A 19,000-nucleotide genomic window follows, 5' to 3' on the forward strand; every position below is an offset into this window, starting at 1 on the left:
GAACGTGCACCAAAGTGTCCTTATCTCTCACTTCCCAGCTATCACAAAACCAAAATTTTCTGATTCTGCTGCCAGTGAAGCTTTTTGCCCTCAAATACCCCCCTGCAATCTCTCCATGAGCTTAAATACCATCTGAACGTTTCTCATTCAATGCAATCTTAGATTGCTGAGCACGTTACAATCACTGGTTTGGGGGTGATGGGTGTGCAGGGGCAGCAAGGAAAGGAGGCACTCTGAAAACCTGTTTAAATTGTTTGCAAGTGGTTTCCTTGACTCCTCTGGGAAGGCTGTCTGTGCCAGCTGTATTCCCTGTGAGGAAAGCATGGCACAACCAGACCCAGAGTAGCTAGAGCCAAGCTGCTGGCAGAGCCAAGTTCTCCCACACTGCCTTTCCAGCACTGCTTTTTTTTTTTCTTCCTTTTTTTAATGTGCTAAGTTTGTTTGTTTCCTTTTATTTTAGATGCCTAAATATAGGCCTTTCGCATCTTGAGGCCCCTTCACACCATCAGAAACATAATTACAAGGCATGAGTTGTAAAGTGTCAAGTAAGCCCTGACTGACTTGACCCCAAAATCAGATGGAATTGACCACATGGCAGTGTAAATGTGGAGGCTTTTTGTCTGGTCATCAGGGCCAATGCACTTGTGTGTAGGACCAGCTGTCAGAAACAGTGAGGAGGTACTGAGCCTGAAACTGAAAAATCAAATGGAAACTGAGGTCAAATGTGCATTGCCCACCTATACAGTGATGGCCAAAGTGAGATTGTTCTCACTACCCTGATTATTGCACGACAGCATTGTTGGAAAAGACAAGATCTTTCTTTTGGTCTCAACAAACTCCACAAATGTTGTAAAAGGGGTGAAAACTGAAAAGACTCTGTTTATTACACCGGTACCATTTTAGTAAGAAATTACTTAAATCCAACACTGTCCAGTCATTCAAATAAAAGTCTGAGACCTCATCTGGACTTGAGCTACCAACCAACGCACTGAGGACCACTAGGATATTTATTCCAAGGTGAAAAACAACAACAAAACCCCACTTAATTAGGCAATGAGGAAGATAGCTATCATTTGCTATAAAAATTCCATCTCACCCCAAGCTCAATTTGTTCAATGAGTAAGGGAATTCCTGAAAACGCATCTAAAAGTTTTCCATGGAAAACTTTCATATTGGAAAGCCCTATCTCCTTCTCACATCCATATAGCTGTAGTTTGCTCCTTTGAAGAATGCAGGGAAATTTTCATTCTGGAAGCATCAGTGATCAGAGAACACATTTTGGGACAAAACTGCTCGGAAACACATACAACAATTCCAAAATGGTATCAGGATCTGACTTCCTCCTGCAGGTGCTGCCATGGACAGCCTTACTCTGGTGGCTCATGGCCAAATTATCTCTCCAACTCTCCTGCTTCTGCAGCTACAGCTGCCTTGGAGCTGGTCATAGAAATCAACTATTTGGGGCTGAGAAAATACAATGATAATATTTTTCAAGGTTTTCTGAGATTCTCATGTGAACTTGACAAAATTTAAAGAATGGGTGAAGGGAGCTTCCAGTGCAAAATATTAAAATATCGCCCTGCCCTCATCAGGAGCTGACCCAGCCTAAGTCTTTGCAAGGTGCAGTATTTCAGGTTCAATGAACCAACACTTTATGATAATACTGCATTTTGTTCTGAGACTGTTGCAGAACTACATGTGTGGTGATTTGACCCTGACTGGACTGATTTTCTCTACTTCTTCCCATGTGGGTCCTTCCCACGCCTTACAAGAAATCTAGGTGCTGCTGCACTATCTTGGTGATCCTTTTGAGTCTGGGACAAGGGAAACATCCTGCTCAGGGTGAAGAAATGGCATCTTGATACAACTAGAGGCTGATAAAGAAGTAGTGCTGGTAGGTTTTTTCCTCCAATGACTCCCACCTGGATTCCTAAGGTTGTTTAGATTTTAACCTAAAGAGACCAACTCCTTTGAAACTCCTGGAAGGTGAGCTGGGCTTTCTATTGATGCCAGAGATCTCCTGTGCAGTGCTGACATGCAGCAGAGCTGGATCATCACTTACCACCCAGGGCTTGCTGCAGAAGTTGTAGATGGAGTAGAGGGAGTTGACCGTGTGGACGCCGCCGTACTGGAGGCCGATGATGAGGCTGCGGAAATCTTCCCCCAGAGCCATGCTGTAGGCGTGCTGGCGGATCAGGACAAAATCCGGCTTGAAAGACCTGGAAGAGATGAGGAGAATGGTGTTTTACTTTCAAATGCTCCAGAAGCACTTCTAACCACTCCTTGTTTCTTTACCATCTTCCCTTTTCTTTTCACTAACACATGTTGCTCTTCTCTAGGGCCTCTCAGGGTGTATTGCTTGTGTTATAATGTAACAAACCCAACAAAACTCCCTAGTCGTTTGAAAAAAAGGAAAAATCCAACGTAGCTGCAAGTGTGAGAGCATAGAAACAGGCCAAACAGATTTTCTGCAGTTTCCATGTCACTCAGGCATGCACAGGAACAAGCCACAAGCAGAGCCAAGGGTCATAAATTCACTGGTGGGGGGATTCTCTTTTCTTTCTAAAAGCTTGGCCATACTTGGCAAGCTCTTTGCAATGTGCAACGCAGATGAGGGAGCAAGTTTGTTTCCTGACGATTGAGCTCTGTATTGAAGCAATGCCCAGTGGGTGGGAAGATCATAAGGGATTTCAAAAAGCTCTCATACACATCCATACATTGACACACATTCCCCCTTTAATGAGTTTACTACATATGCAGCACATCCCAGGCTCTTATGGCTATGAGTCAACAAGTGAAGGGCAGGCATAGCAATGAAATTAATCAAGTGAGTAGAGCCCCTCATATGCTGCTGTGACTCGTGGCATGGACTTCCAGAATATTATTTAGCAAGAGTGGAGCTTGGACTCCAATGGTTCAACAGCAGCAGCCCTCAGCAAATGCACAGGAAAGTGAGGCCCTTTCTAGGTAAGCCAACAGGCAATGGATTATCTTTCAAGCAGCCAGATTTTATTCCTTGCTGACACTCTGTCTTCAAAGCCATTCAAAAATATCTGGAAACAGCAGCTGGAAATAAATGGTTCCCAAAATGGAGCCCAGCAGTTCATTCTCGAAGGAGGGGGCTTTTCCACGGAAAGAAGGGATTATTTTACAAGTTAACAGAGGTTGCATCAAGGACATTGAAAAATTTCCATGCTGTATTAAAGATTTTCAGAGAAATGAGCTCTGTAACCAGGTCCCATTACCTCACTACCCTTGAACATTTTCCTTGCTAAGAGACTATAATTTCTATCCTTTGGATGTATGAGCTGGAAATACTTTGGGTTTATAGCCCCTATTTATATTTCCATCATTCTGGCAGGGAAATGGTGACTCTGGGCCAGATTGTGGCAACAAACACTGTACACAAACCCCAGCACAGCTTTGTTGTTTTAAAGCTGTTCATTTTGTTTGTTGACCTTGGACTTTTGTTATCACCCGCCTGACACACGGTGAGGAGCATGCTCAGCTTTTGTGATGCAAGAGGTCAAGCAGTAGAAATGTTGTGATTCCCTCCCATGGAGGTTTTTTAAACCCAGGCATGTTCCCTAATGTACTTGGCACCAAAGGTGGTGCTTTCCTCCAGCAGCAGGATGCATAATGAGCACCGTGAGGGCTGTGCTATCGCTGTGCAGCTGATTTATGGACCTCCCTGCTATCAATGGGGATGAGGCAAGTGGTGACCCCCGTTGAGAAACAGCAAGTGAATACAAATCTTGGAAAGTCTGAGCTGCTCCATTCTGCTGGACTTGCTGTGTAGAAAGCACCCTGGAGGCAGGCACAGGTCCCCAAGAAGGATTAACCAGCTACTTAGGACCAGGACTCAGTATCTGTGCTGAGTTACTGAACAGCTGTGGTGCCTGGAGAGGCAGGAGCTCTGGGCATGTCTCTCTTCATGCAGCTTTCTGAGAGGGGGAGGACACAGAGTGGCTGGGAAACTGCCTTCATTGGCTTTACTTTTGCCAGCCAAAATCTCAGGAAAAAAGCTCTTGTCTTTTCAGATCCTGGCAAAGAAAGAGTTTCTCCACTTCGAGGATGGACACAAGAATACAGAATTAATGTAGAAAAGCCTATTCTCAAACTCTGTGTCCTGTAGGAAGGCAGGGCACTCTCTCATGCAGCAGATGAGGAGTGAATCTCTAAAGTGAAGGTGGACACTGAATCCCTGTTTTGAGCTGTAGAACAATGTGAATGTTCCCATGGATACTGAGAACAAGGCAGTGGAGTGCCAGGCCTGGGACTAGCTGAGAATAAACATCAGCTGAAGAGCAGCAGAGCCTGTACAGAGAAACGGAGACCAGCGGCAAAATGAATAACAATCAATAACATCTCTGTGCAGAAAGCAGCTCCCCAGCCTGCTTTGGGGTAGAGAAAATAATGACAACAATTCCTGCTGGGAGGTTTCATGCCTTAAAGAGATCTCCTATTTCTTATTTCTGCATAGAGCCATAACTCTGGCTTGCTTCCTGGTCCTTCAGCTTTTCTCACTGAAGCACAAAGAGATTTGAGGGCATGAAGAAAGAACACAGAAGAATGCACTATTTGCATCAGAAATAGCGTGATTAACACATTAGATCGTCTCCCTGTGCTGAGCACTGGTGAGGCCACACCTCGAATCCTGTGTTCAGTGTTGGGTCCCTCACTGAAAGAAAGACATGAGGTGCTGGAACATGTTGTAGTGAGGTGGGGATTGGCCTCCTCGCCCAGGTAACAAGGTATAGGACAAGAGGGCCTCAGGGAGAGGAAGAACAATGGCCTCAGGTTGTGCCAGGAGAGCTTTAGTGGATATCAGGAAAAATTTCTTCATGGAAAGGGTTATCAAACATTGAGACAGTCTGCCCAGGGAAGCAGTTGAGTCACCACCCCTTGAACTGTTCAAAGGGTGTGTGGATATGGCGCTTAGGGGTGTGATTTAGTGGTGAAAATGGCGGTGCTCATTAATGGGGGATCAATGCTCTTAGAGTTCTTTCCCAACCAATTCTGTGATTGTCAAAATACTTCTGTATGACCCCTTCCACAGTGCATAATCATTTGCAGCCAAAGGGTGCTTTATATTTCAGCATCATGATGGGTGAGAGAGCTTTTTTCTGGTGTTGTTGGAGAAGGATGGGCTCTCCTGCTCTCTTTTTAGAAGACTGACAGTCTTACTAGACACTTTGCCCTTTGTGTCAGTAGAAAAAGATCTTCCCAGGACACTGAAGATGACATCCTCACCTCGGGTTCTGGCTACCCTCCATTATTTTAGGAGACTTCATTCAGTTTTCAGATACTTCCCAGGGATCAAGACACTCTGACTAAATTCCCTTCCAAAGCCTTTCCTATCTGGCATGACAAAGAAAAGAAGAGAACTGCATAATTTAGCAAAATGTTTTGCATTACTGGCAATTAATGAAGCCTTCAGGGAAGCTCTGAGGCACAAGTACAAGCCATTAGAGGCTGCAACTTTTGCCCAAGAAGTGCAAAAAGTCCCTCCAAATATGCAGTGCCTCAGGTGTCTGACACCTAATAGAAAATGGCATTTACAAATAGGAACAAGTTCTTTTTGTGCGTTGCTTCAGTGTTAATAGCATTGTTATTAAATTACTGAAAATTAATATGAAATCAATGACATTTTGCCTTATCTCAATGTTAGATTTAGCATTCTGTTTGATGCTTTATTAAAGTGGAAAATATGCTAAGAAAAAAAAGTAATTTCAGTCAAAACCTCATGTCATATTTTCTACAGAAAGAAATAAACCTTGTTGAAGTTATTCAAAGAAAGAAAAAACATATCTTATCTATAAATAAGATAACACAGAGCTGATTTGAGAAAAAAAAAGAAAGCAACATAGAATAAAGAATAATCTCTCTTTACTCGGCTGGAAGAGAGAAGCAGGGTTTTTTTTAAACATTATAATAGAAAATGGCTGAGTAAAAAACATGGGAGGTGTGGCAGATTAGTGCAGCAAAAGCAGCAGGAGCCAGGAATCACAGTTGCAGTAGGACCAATACCACTGTAAGCAGATGAGTACAGCCTGGAAGATACTCTGATTTGCTTCTCAACCACAGGTCAATGCTCAGCTAACCATTAAATCATGTCACACACTCTCTGAACTGGAGTCTGGCAGTCTCAATAGTCTGCCATATATTTTACTTCTAAACTGATTGACATTGACAAGGAAAATCATGTGGACTCAGACAAAGCTTGAAAGTAGTAACAACCACACCTGCCAACACCAACTTGCCTTCAAAATGCTTGTGATCCTAAGCTTTTACAGAAGGTGATCCAAATACTTTCCAACATCACAGAATAAGGTCACAGAGTAATTTAGTTTGGAGAGGATCTTTGGAAATCATCTGTCCCAACACCATGCTCATTGCAGGGCTAACTCTGAGGTGACATTAGGATGATTGCCATTCTCTGGAAGAAGCCTTAGTAAAAACCCATGTGGAAAGGAGACAAATTATGGCAGGATTGATAAAAAAAAAGCTGATCAAGACTGAAACAATGTACTAAAGTTTTGAATAATTCTTGTATTTAGTCCTGGATTAACTAATTATTGAGTGCTCTAGACCCTGGAGGCTTATTCCTTATTGGAAAGAATTACTGTAAGTGCAAAAAGGGTCAGGGAGTAGTTTAATATCTGAAATGTTCCCCACCCTGGTCTGCTCAGACTGACTTTTTCTTTCTGGCAGCTGCCTGCACACCAAATGTTTTCCTGATAACTGTCAGCATCCTGCCTGCAAGTCGGCTGGGCGCCAGCTGCCAGGGAGGTGAAGGGGGACATTATTCATCTGGGACATCAGCAAACCCCAAGGGGAGAAGCAGGCCTCCAAGCAGCTGTTTAGCAGCAGGAGCTGAGGTGGAAGTAACTGAGAATAAATGCACAAATCATCACACTCCGCTGTCTCTTCTATTTTGTACTTCCTGCTAAAAGAAAAATTAAAAAAAAAATTAAAAATTGAGGACAGGAAGAGGCAGGTGAAAAGAGGGGAGATACTAGTGAAAAAAACAATGCTAGATCATCCCCCATATGGGAATAATTCTCAGTTTATAAATGTTTACTAGAGGTGTTAAATTCCTTCATATGTAACTGCAGCTTGCCAGGGTGTATACCCTGTTAGACACCTTGCCCCAGCTCATTGTCTCTGCAGGGTATTTCAGTGAGGAAAGTGGTCATTTGCCACAGTGGTCCCTTGCCTAAACTGAATTTTCAAAATCTTACATGCTGTTACACACACTTCTCCATTACCTTTATGGATTGCTATGCCATTGATAAAAAAAAACATTGCCCAAATGTTTCTGTGTTAAATACCTAGCACATATTGTACTCCACCGAGTGGCACTTTCTGCAGAACTTGGGAGAACCAGGAGTTCAACATATTTTTCCATCTGGCTGCTAGAAACCTAAACTTTCCCTATCAGTTTCTGCCATTTTTTTCTCCTATTTGCAACTTTACAAAAAATTGCAGAAATTTGGTTTGGAAGCAGCAAACCAACTAACCAACCATCCAACCAACCAACCAACCAACCAACCAACCAACCAACCAACCAACCAACCAACACAATGACACCCCACCCCCAACCCCCAAAACAACAACAACTAGAAAAATGCATTTCATAAAAGACCCTAATTAGGGTCAAGAGTTAAATTAAAAAAGGCAGGAATTTGACAATGTCTGGAGTTCATCTTTGGCACAAGTTTATTGGAACATGAGAAGCTGGACAATGACCTACTGCCTACCAATACTTGTTACATTAGTGTCCACCAACAGCAGCTACTCCCATGACCTTCCTGCACATTGTCCCTGTAGAAGAACTACAAGAAACCATCAACTCTTGTGAACAAATTGTCCTGGAGAGATAAGAAAACATCCTTCTAGCAACGTGCAACTACTGTGTGGTGAGCAAGCATGGCCTCTGTGGGATAGAAAACCTCCATGCCCCTTTCAGGCAGCTGCTTCTCAATGGACCTTTGGGGTGAGTGAACCTATTGGGATGGGACAAATGCAGTGGGCAGAGGACAGTGTCCTCACTGGGCTTTAAAGATCTGGCATCCTGGTGCAGACAGATCTTTTTTAGTCAGACTACACATCTCCTGGAGCCTGCAAGCTCTGAATAGCAGGGAAACACCTGTGAGTTGGCCAGTTTCTTCTCTACCCCTCCCATGTAAAAGGATTTGCCTCCTGAAGCTGTGACTGTACTGTAGCTTGCAGTGTGAAAATATGCTTAAAGAAAAAAAGCACTTTCAGTGATTTTGGGAATGGTGATTCAACAGGCTGCTGTCCTGTTGTCACAGCACAGGGAATCATAGAAGCACTGAATCAGTTGGAAGCAACAGGAATGTCAGTGTTAACTACAGGAATGAATGGGCTTGTGTGGAGAATTCACTGACCCCACCACGGCTGTGAGCAGCAAGGGCACATCATCCAGGGTGAGCAGGGGAGACACACACCTTACACACACAGGCCACATTCAGGGAGGGCCTGTAGGGCTAAACATCATTCCATGGCAGAGATCTTCCCCACAGCAAGGCTTTGTCCTGGGTGCTGTTCCTCTTTCCTTTGCTGATATTTTGGACACCCCTCTACACTCACCAGGGACATTTCTCCTCTCAGGGTCCTCCCCACATCAGACCCTGGGCATCTCCTGTCCACCAGCTGCTGTCTGTGCTGTGGGGCTGCATGGAGCCTGCATACCACACTCTAAGGGATATGGCCACCACTCTGATAGGTCCCATGCAAACATGAAAATGTGCTTTCTCTCCTGGATGATTGGCCCCAATGGCAAAAGAGGAAGCTCTACAGGGAGACAGGAGATGAGAGCAGTCTGGTGCATGATTAATTTATATCCTTAAAGGTCTGAAATGCTCCCAAAGACATTAGTATTCCCCAGGTAAAAGAACTGTCCAGATTTTCAAAATATCCCTGCCTTATATCTAGTGGAATTAATAGCTGAAGTCTGTTGAAGCCCAACAGTCAAGCATTTAATTGAATACAGAACCTGAGATCATAGTTTGGGAGTCTAAATGTTGCTGTCAGAAACAGACACAGCCCAAATTTTCATTTCTACTTAGACACTTTTATAATATCATGAAAGCATAAATGCATCTCAGAGTGGGTGCAGTGCCAACACTAACAGCCTCTTTACACTGCCAAAATATTGATATGAAGGGCTCTTCAGAGGAATGTGAAAATAAAAATCCCCTTCCTCCCATCTAACCCCAGTAAAAGTGATGCAGTCCAAGAGCTTTCTAGAGTAAATTAGATTCCAGATGGTTCACTCTGTCTCTTTCTGTTTGTGTGGGTAGACCTGTCCAAAAGGAGGTTGTATATGCACTGGGAGGAGGATGAAGAATCCACCCAGGTGTTTTAAAAGTAGGCATGAACCCACACTTCTTTTTACATACTCTTTAGTACTCCAGTAGTACTTTGCACACAGAAATTATTTTATTTCTCTGTTGTAAGAGTTGCTATGTCTAAGTTGGAGAGGGATCCTTCGGGATGAATAAATACTACCTCCTGCTTCCCATATTTAACTTTTTAATAGGGAAGGTCTGCTGCCAATTTTTTCCGAGTAAGTGCTGGGGTTACAAGGACCCCACCCCACCAGTCCAGGCTGAACCCAACGCTGCTCCCAGTGCCCAGCTCATCCCACCAGTGTCCTCAGTCAGGGCAAGGGTTACAAGGCACTGACATAGAAAAGTGCTTGCTAGAGGCTGCACAAGATACTTCATGGCCAACTCTCTGAAGGAAATGTGCTGAACAGGCTGATGGAGCCTTCACAAACCATGGTGGAACTGGCACAGAAAACACAGATTCAGTTTTTTAGATTTGTTAGATCATAGCCTCTGTCTCCAGTAGCACATTTTGCTGACACTATCTCAAATCCTCCACCCCCTCCTACAGATGTGCAGAATGTAGTAGCTAAAAAAGAGAAGTTGGAGACCCAGAACATTGTTACTGTAAATTTAAATTCTTGGAGCCGCGTTTGTTTTAAAACTCAGGCAAGCAAAGTAATGTCTGGCTTCAGTTAGATTGTTTGCTAACTGACTTGTAGCTACTTATTTCAAGATGCACAGGCTAGAAGTCATGTATATGTCCATGTCTTTGCTTTCTGTAATTGCCAATAATATTTCTAAAGCATATTTTTTTTCTTTTTTTAAAATTATCATGAGTCAAAAGTGGTAAATGGAAGGCTTTAAGGACAGTTATACCTTCTTACTAAGGGAATTAATCTTCCTGGTAAAAGAACCATAATTTTTTCCTGGTGCAGTTCAAATCAGTTGACGTGGGGTGTGAAAGAAAGCCTTAATTCCAAGGTGTCAGAAAATACCAAGTGATCAGCAGAAAAAACCCCTTTGGTTTAAACTTTGCTTTACGGGTGCCATATGTTATTTCCAGTTTAAAGAAAGGACTAGGAGACCTGCTCCAAAATTATGGAATTTAATAGGCTAAGAAATTGTTAGATAGCTTATCAGTAAATGTAATGTCAATTTGGAGAGGGCAGCCCAGTGGTTGCTGAATATGAATATGAATTGTTGGTCGTAAGAAATTTATTATTTCAGTGATTTAAATCTACTGGTCTGTAGTATATTCACTGTCTTTCCCCTAAACTGCTACATTCTTTTGCTCTCCCTTTGAAGAGGAATGTGAAGCAGGCAGGGCTCCTGCAGGAGGGAATCCCAAACGTGGTTGTTAGCAAGATGGTGTTGTATTTATCTCCTTATAAATTGTCAGTGGGATTTCCATGATTCTGGGAATTTGAAAAATATGATGAGTACTATATTTCACCATGTAGAAGCATTCTGACTTTTGACTGAATGTTTTGCTCAATTATTAACAGAGGACAAATAAGTGATGGAAAAAAGGTGACAGCAGCAGCAGGGTTGGTGCACACATGAGTTGAAGGTGTCTCCCTGTGGCTGGGCACTCTGAAAGGTGTCTGTAGCCAGGCAGGACATGGCTGTGGATGGGACTGTGGGACTTGAAGGAAGTGGGAAGAAGCTGTACCCATGTGGATGGGTTGAGGTACCTCTACACAGCTCAGTTCCACAATTTGCTTTCTAAAGTGAAAAAGAGTTTTAATTTCTATACCTTCTAGGGTATTTCTGGGAGTGGCTATGGAAGTTGGCAGACCTAAGCTCTTATACTACTGAGCTGGACACAACAGGGTCATAATAGCACAGGCTGTAAACAAATATTTGCTGGTTGCAAGGATTATGGCATGTAGCATATGCTATATAAAATGCATATCCAGACAGGTATATAGTTACCAAATCTGCTTCCCACAATGAAAATGTGTCCTTAAACATGCAGGAATGAATGCAAACAAACAATAAAAACCCTCCTGAGCTAATGCCATTCAAAAACCCACGTAATTCACATATAAATATCCATGCAAAAATGGTAGCAGGAATACCTGTGTGTTCACTGTGAGCAGAAACATGAACACCATGCCCCAGACAGTTTTGTAAAATAAATTTTGTCTTCAGTTTCAGTTTAATAGCTCAAGATCTTTCTGCCAGATGTATGAATGGCTTTGGGAGGAAAAACACAGGAAGGAAAATGAAGATGTGATCAACCTAGGAAATGGTTCTTGGGAAACCTTCCAGCACCATGAGCAAGCGAACACAGGAGTGCATTAGCACTGCACACTGTCTGATGAGTGCTCCAGCGGCTGGTTCATGGGACATAATGCTTTGTTTCACTCAGAAACAGACAGGGAGAAAGCAAATGCATGTAACAGACACAGATTTAAAGGTTTTTAGCAGAGGTTTGTGAAATTTTACCAAAGAACAAATGGAGATTTGTGGATGTACTAAGAGAGATGTCAAGTCCTGAAATGAATTGATGGACCACAGTTGACAGTGACATGTTTTGCTTTGCACTGTTTGGACTGGAAATGAGATTTTGAGGAATTAAACAGAGGCCAGCATGCTCAAAATTACAGTTTTTAGCTGTTCTAATAATTCCTTTCAAAAATATCACTGCATGCTACATTATGTATCTCTACCTCTAACTTTGAACTAGTTGCAAACAGACAAAAGCACTGATTAAATATGTCAACAGTATTAAACTCAAAGATCCTGAATACACCAAAATGTGCAAAGGAACTGTACAAAAAGAAGCAGGGTGGCTAAAAAAATTAATTTGGAACAACAATGAGATTTCAACACAAACAGAGAAAAGCTATTGTATCAAAGATGAAATGTAGAGTTGTAATGACAGGAACCCATAAAGATGAAGGCTTGGGAATAATAGGGTGGAAGGTAATATTGGTGAAGAGGCATCCTACACAGGTGTGACACTATTCTTTACATTGAACTTGTAAAGATGCATCTAACATTAGCTCCAAATTGCTGTCACTCTGGAGCTTGAAAGAAGGGGAGCAATGCTTTTGGGAAGTGAATTAGATGTGTGATTGGAGAAGCATTGCTTGGGAAAAGAGTCTGCTTGTAATGAATGCAATTATGAAGTAATGCTAGTAGGACAGAAATCCCCATCAAACAGAGATAGGTATTACCTCTGAGATATACCACAGGGCAATGCCAGAGCACTGGGCATCTCCCGTAAAGAAAACAATGCTATTTCAGGAACAAATCAGGCTACAAGAATCAGGATCTTAGAATTACAGAATAGTTTGCATTGGAAGCGACCTTAAAGGTCACCTGGCTCCAACCCCCTTGCCATGAGCAGGGACATCTTCCACTAGACCAGGTTGCTCAAAGCACCATCCAACACTGAACGCTGCCAGGCATCCACACCTTCTCTGGGCAGTCTCTGCCCATGCCTCACCACCCCCACGGTGCCTCACCATCCCCCAAGTTAAGGATGTTCTCCTGGTATATAGCCTAAATCCACCCCTATTCAGTTTAAAGGCCTTCCCCCTTGTCCTATCACTACATGTCCTTGCAAAACTCTATTGTAGTACCCTTTAGATACTTGCAGGTCCCATAAGGTCTCTTCTTCTCATCTCTAGGCTGAACAACCCCAACTCTCAGCCTGTCTTCACAGGAGAGGTGTTTCAATCTCCTGATGGTAATCAGGGCCCTACTTTGGACTCACTCTAACAGCTCCATGTCCTTCTTACGTTGGGTGCCCCAGAGCTGGACACAGTGCTTCAGGTGGGGGGTCACCAGAACAGAGCAAATGGGCAGAATCCCCTCCCTTGTCCTGCTGGCCACACTTCTTTGGAGGCAGCCCAGGATGTGGTTGGCTTTCAGGGCTGTGAGAGCATACTGCTGGCTTATGTCAAGCTTCTCATCCTCCAACACCCTCAAGTCCTTCTTCTCGGGGCTGCTCTTGATCTGGTCATCTGGGCTTAGTGGCTACTGCAAGGGCAGTCCACTGGGATCAGGGCCCAAGACAGGCAGGCTAATGAATTGGAGCCACTGTTTAAAATGAGGGTTAGTTGACAGAGAAGGAGAGAAAAATCAAGGGAGAAGACAATCTGTTGTCCCTTTTATTGGGAGACTGGAGGCTAAAAAGAACCTGAGAAGGAGGCATTTGCTGTTGCATGAAGGGTCTAGACCAGAAACAATGACTGGCATAATGTGCACCTGAGACCTCATACAAACTCACCAGAGTCCGGCCAGTCTTTTCACCACTTCCAAGAATCCTTGAAGCTACCAGCATTGTGCTGCCTGTTTCACATATTTGTCACACTGTGAGGCCAACCTGCTTGCCCCAACACTGATCCACAAAGCCCAGTTTCCAAGACCAGCTGGTGCTCCTCACCTGACCACCTTGGTGCCGTTCCTCATCACCTGCATGTCCACCATGCAGCCACCCATGACGTAAGCAGCCAGGTTCAACTCGGAGAACTCTGCCTGGAATGGAGCAAAAGGACAAACTGTTACTCAAGGGTGGCAGAAACACAAACACACAGACACAGACGCAGAATTTTCTTTGTCTGGAATGTGCCTTTCCTTCTTTTCTTTTTTTTTTTTTAAATTTTTTTTTTTCTGTGAGGCAACTGGAGATCCAATTATAGCTGGTTTGCCCTAAGAGACTGTAGAAGTATTTATGGCAGGAGCCACTTGGGGTGTGAAAGTACACAGGATTAGACTTATTGCAGTAATAAGTACTGAAGGAATTAAGAATGAGCAGGCTGAAAAATGCACACAGGAAAGAATAATAAAAACAATAACAATAATAATGAAAAGATGTTAGGTCATTTGAATTCAAATTCCAAGTTTCCACTTGGAGACATTCATTTAAAATTATGTCTGAGTTGGCTGTCATGCCACTGGCCAGCTATAAACCTAATACAAAAGATTTAAACCTTTTTAAACCTCATTATGTTGCAGGAAGGTGATAAGCAGAGGTCACCTGATGTGATTTGCTTACTAAGTTTTTTACTATTAAAGAGTTAGTAAAGCTGGGTAAGTTATTAAGAGAGCTGCTCAATCATTAAAACACTTTGTATTTTAAAAGAGGCATGACTTGCAAGGCTGGAATAGTTGGCAAGGGATATTTCAGCCATGGGGAGCAAAAGATACAGGGGTGATTATGATAAATGTAAATAAACAGGTTTCATTTTTTGAGGCAGAAAATTTAGTCTTCTCCCTTTGAGCAGTTTTTTCCCCTTCCTTTTAAGGCCTTTTTTCAGACTTAGTATGATGAAGGCTGGGCAGGAGTAAATTCATCTTCTAACCAGTAGCTGTCTAATACCAGAGCACTCAGATGGTGCTGCTAATACTTATGACTTTATTGAGATCCTTGTACTGTTTAATGTTCTTCTGCTACTTCTATTAGTTGGAACCAAAAGATAGTGCCAGGAACAACTTTTATGCATTAAAAAAAAAGGAAAAAAAGAGTGTTTTGTCCTCATGAACTCATGGAAAAAACTTGCCAATGGAGAACTGGTGCACCTGTAAAGGCTCAAAGGCCAGACGACAAATGAAAAAATAATTTCCAACTTTCCTTTTAAAATCCTTGTAATTTTAAAGCAATGGCTGTGGACTGGTGACCCGATGATGTAATGAGATTTCATGTCTGCAGCTCGGCGTAAACTTTTTAAAGCAACACCCTTACACGATCTTACATCATTGTAACTCCCAATTACAATAAAAAGAGGGGGAAAATTCCTATTGCTGAAAAATAAATTCTACTTCAAACACAAACACACACACACAGACATGCTCACAGGGAGGGATTGGCAGTGGTTCAGGTGACTGCCTGGGTTTTACTCATGAGAGATTGCACTGTGTTGCCTTGGCCACAGCCATGCTTCTTCAGTGACCCTATCAGATCAGAGATGAGCAAACATGTACCCCTGAGAGGCACCTGCCTTTTATACATTTGAAAAATCTCAGGAGACCTAGGGAGAGAGGAGTCCACCTTGGACAAACGTAAGATCAGATGCTTTGGGCACCATCAGTGATCTCCCCAACAGGTCATGGCAAGCTTGCTAGTTTACACATTAGCTCCAGAGGCTCTGTGGACTGGGGAGATGAAAGGATGTTTTTTCCATCTCTGTGTCTCCATATGCCTCAGAGATGTCTCACTCTGAAAGCAGAGTGTTGTCGAACTGGACCTCCAGCTATTGTTGCTGAGGAATGCATCATCTGATGTGAACACCAGTGCAAGAAAGGGAAGTTTTAGGTCTGTGTTTTCATGTTTTTTATGCTTTTCTTCCAAAGTTTTTTTCCATGATGGTTTGTAGTAAAGTGCTTAACCCTCCTCTTTGCTGAGAGTGAAAATGGGCAGTCTTCATTTGATGAAGGACACTTGCAGTCTGACTAAGTTGGTCTGACAGGCGTTTCCCTGAGGCAGTCAGGCCAACAAAGCTGTGCTCAGACACCTGACCTGCAAACAGGCCTGAGAACCCCCCGAGCTGGTGAGTACTTCATGCCAAACTGCCAGGACCAATTTCAGGCCCTGCTAATGTCAAGAGCCAGAAGAAAAGGAGAAATCCCCTTTGGCAACCATTGTCCAGGGAACACTGGCAAGGGGAGAGAAGTGTAGAGAGGGTCTGGGGGATTCAGCTGTCTCACTCCCAAACGTCCAGATCTACAATCAGAGCTGAGGGACAATCCTGACCTTTGCCTGGCATTCACTTCTGCTTTAACAGACAAAGTTAAGGAATGCTGCTCCTTTCATGTAGCTGCTTTGTTCTATCCAACAGGCCGCTGCTAGCTGGCTTTTGGAAGAAGGCTAAAACCTTCAGTCAGCAGAAATTGTTTCCTGTTGATTTTCCAGTGCTCCCTGTATTTTTAACTTTGTGGGTTTTGTAGCCCGATGACTTCCCTTGGCTGGGATTTCAGCTCTGAGATCATCTCCAGCCTGAGTTTACCTTGCAGACAAAGAGGTCTTTGAAAGCAGCCCATGCAGATAGAGTGACAGGTAACTATGCATAAAACAGGAGAGCCCAGCTCTCCGTGGCCTTGCAGAGTCATTTGCATTAGGGATCATGGAATAGAAGGTGGCCTTGCATTAGCCTGATGGTGTTTTATACTTTGCAGCAGTGCCAGTGGCTGCAAAAACATTCAGGGCAAGAGCAAACCATGTGTGACAAACGTGACACAATCTGTCTTGAAGAATAATCTAATAAGACTGTGGGAGTAGAAATATTTCATACTTCTGTGAGGCTCAGATGTGAGATGATGCCCACAGCTACTTTGATCACAGTTCTGTCAAAAATGCCTCCTTCAGGTATTAAGAATTGGAAGACTCTCCAAATCATTTCGACTAAACCTTAAGGTACTCTCAGTTTCCATCAGTGTCCTCTGTGTGCTGGAGATCTTTTTGGTGGGCTATTTTAGAGTGTCTATTTCTGTTTCCTGATATTAAAACAGGAAGATATTTTCATTTTCAATCATGCAATAGTAGAAATGCCTGGCTTGGTAGCTATGCCTGTTAGTGATTTAGGGGAAGCATGTGTTCAAGGTGTATTTTAAGCATTTTTCACAGAATAACAGAAAGCTGTGTTGGAAGGACTTCAAGACATCACATAGTCTTTCTCTCTTTCCTAAGGCATGACCAGCTCTGCCTCTGCCATTGTGTGCTGATACTACATAACCTTCTTCTGTCTTCCATCTATGAAGAACCTCCGCAGAGAGTCTCTACCTTAACAACAATGGAAAATTTTCCCAAAGCCCAATCTGAATCTCTCCCCTTACTTTTAAAGGCAGCAATTTTTTTGTGTCCATTACTTCTTTCTGCAGAAACTGAAGACTTATTTTATTCCTCACAGACTTGCCCTTCCTTTTTTTTTTTTTTTTTTTTAGACAAAAGTAGTCCCATTCTTACAAGATTTTCTTGTAGGTTAGGTGATCTTTTCAGTGAATTGATCAGAGTTGTTGCTGTCACAGGGATTTTCTCTGGCAAGTCCACAACTTCCTCCATATGTAAAATTGCCAACCATATGCTTGAGTAGGGATTTGTCATACATGCAGCAGTGTGACTATTTTTTTACTCATATTCTGGCTGAGATCCACTGTAATCCTTGTACTGCTTTGTCCGGCCTACTGACTAGCCTGGTCTGTGCCATGGCTTAGGCACTTGGGATGAGGAATTGCTACTGTAAAATCAAATCTCATACGTTCCTCATGGATTTTATGCCTTATTTTTTGGTGGATCTTCCAATATGTACAAGGAAGGGCCCACATCAGGCTGCATTCCTAAAGCAGCACATTTCACTACAACCATTACAAGCATCCCATGGGGAAAGTAAGCAATCCCTAAATCCTGCACAGGCAGAAAGGTGGGCAGATAGTTTGGATGCCTATGGGATGAGGGCTGAGGCTATGTATACATGCAGAATTAGAGATTACACATCCTGATTCCTCATGTCTTTTCCTGAGACATTTTCCCTCAGGCAGGCACCCTCCTTCCCACCTTTCCCCAGCACTAGGATTGCTCTCTGGGAGGAAAGAATGGAGAAAGTCCATCTGTGATGTGAATATTGCTTTATGGCTCCAAGAGCAGCTTCCTCAAGTGCTCTTCACAAGTCCTGAAGCTGGGATGATTCTCCTAGGCTAGAGATAATGCTGGTGCTGAAGGGCCACATGCCTTCACCTGTGAGAACACCTTTTGGTGCATCAGCTCTGATGGCATTCAGAATTGTCTCTTGAGTTTTCATTTCAGAAGTTATGTGACTTCCTGAAAATTTAAGGTTTAGAAAAAGCACATTTCTAAATGTTTTGATCCCAGGAAATGGCTCAAAACCATGAACTCTGTACACTTCCAAAAGCCAATGAAAATTAAAAAAAGAAGAAGATAGTATTCATTTAAGAAAATAATGAGTTTAAAGTAATTCTTGCTAGTTCTCCCTTTATTCATGGTTTCTGAATGTTTGCATGTGGCAAGCTATGAGAACCCTGTTGCTGTTCTTGAACTTCTTTCTGGCATTCAGCTGGAAAAAACCCTAAACCTTAAACATATAATGAATAAAAATTATAGTGTTGTTTGACAAGAGGCTAGTTTTCCTTTCATCACACACAGACCTGTCAGCCTCTACCTTTTGAAAGGACCATTTTACACCACACATGAAAATACCTCTTCAGGGCGGGAAGTACAATGGAGCTGGAATTCATGATTTGTATTACAATTATCTTCTGTGACTGCCAAGTATAACTTTTTTCCTGACAATGCTGCCAATGGAGTCATAATCTATACCACAAGACTTTTCCAGAAGCATGTACATAGGAGTTCACTGAATAATCATTCCCTGAAAATAAACTGAACAGTGGGAACAAGTGAATGAGCTGTGCAAGAAAAATGTGTGTCAGACAGACAGAAGGACCCACCTCATCACAGCAAGGAAATGGTAGGAAGGAGAAGGGTGAACAAACATCAGGGATAAAAATGTAGATAGACCTTTGGGCTTCATGACTCCCCTTTCACACTTTTCACCCCACTCCACCATCAATTAGGCAATGCCAGGAAAGATGTCTCTGAATGTGGGAACTCAGCACATCACTCCAGATGTCCAGAGTTACCAAGAGAACCCTTGGGGGGCTCGGAAATCCTGGAA

The 19,000-nt window shown here is 42.9% G+C and overlaps 1 protein-coding gene across 2 annotated transcripts in view; it reads right to left on the reverse strand.

Annotated features, from left to right (window-relative positions):
• The window catches only part of SYN3 (synapsin III), a 190,256-nt gene that overhangs the window by 134,134 nt on the left and 37,122 nt on the right, over positions 1–19,000 (reverse strand). For both annotated transcript variants that reach the window (XM_066551033.1, XM_066551035.1), the window contains 2 exons: positions 13,759–13,850; positions 2,063–2,219 (listed from right to left, as the gene is read on the reverse strand). In XM_066551033.1, coding sequence (XP_066407130.1) covers positions 2,063–2,219; positions 13,759–13,850 — 249 coding nt within the window. The remainder of the gene's footprint in view (positions 1–2,062; positions 2,220–13,758; positions 13,851–19,000) is intronic.

Source organism: Molothrus aeneus, chromosome 5, assembly GCF_037042795.1.
Source record: "Molothrus aeneus isolate 106 chromosome 5, BPBGC_Maene_1.0, whole genome shotgun sequence".
Lineage (NCBI taxonomy): Eukaryota > Metazoa > Chordata > Aves > Passeriformes > Icteridae > Molothrus > Molothrus aeneus.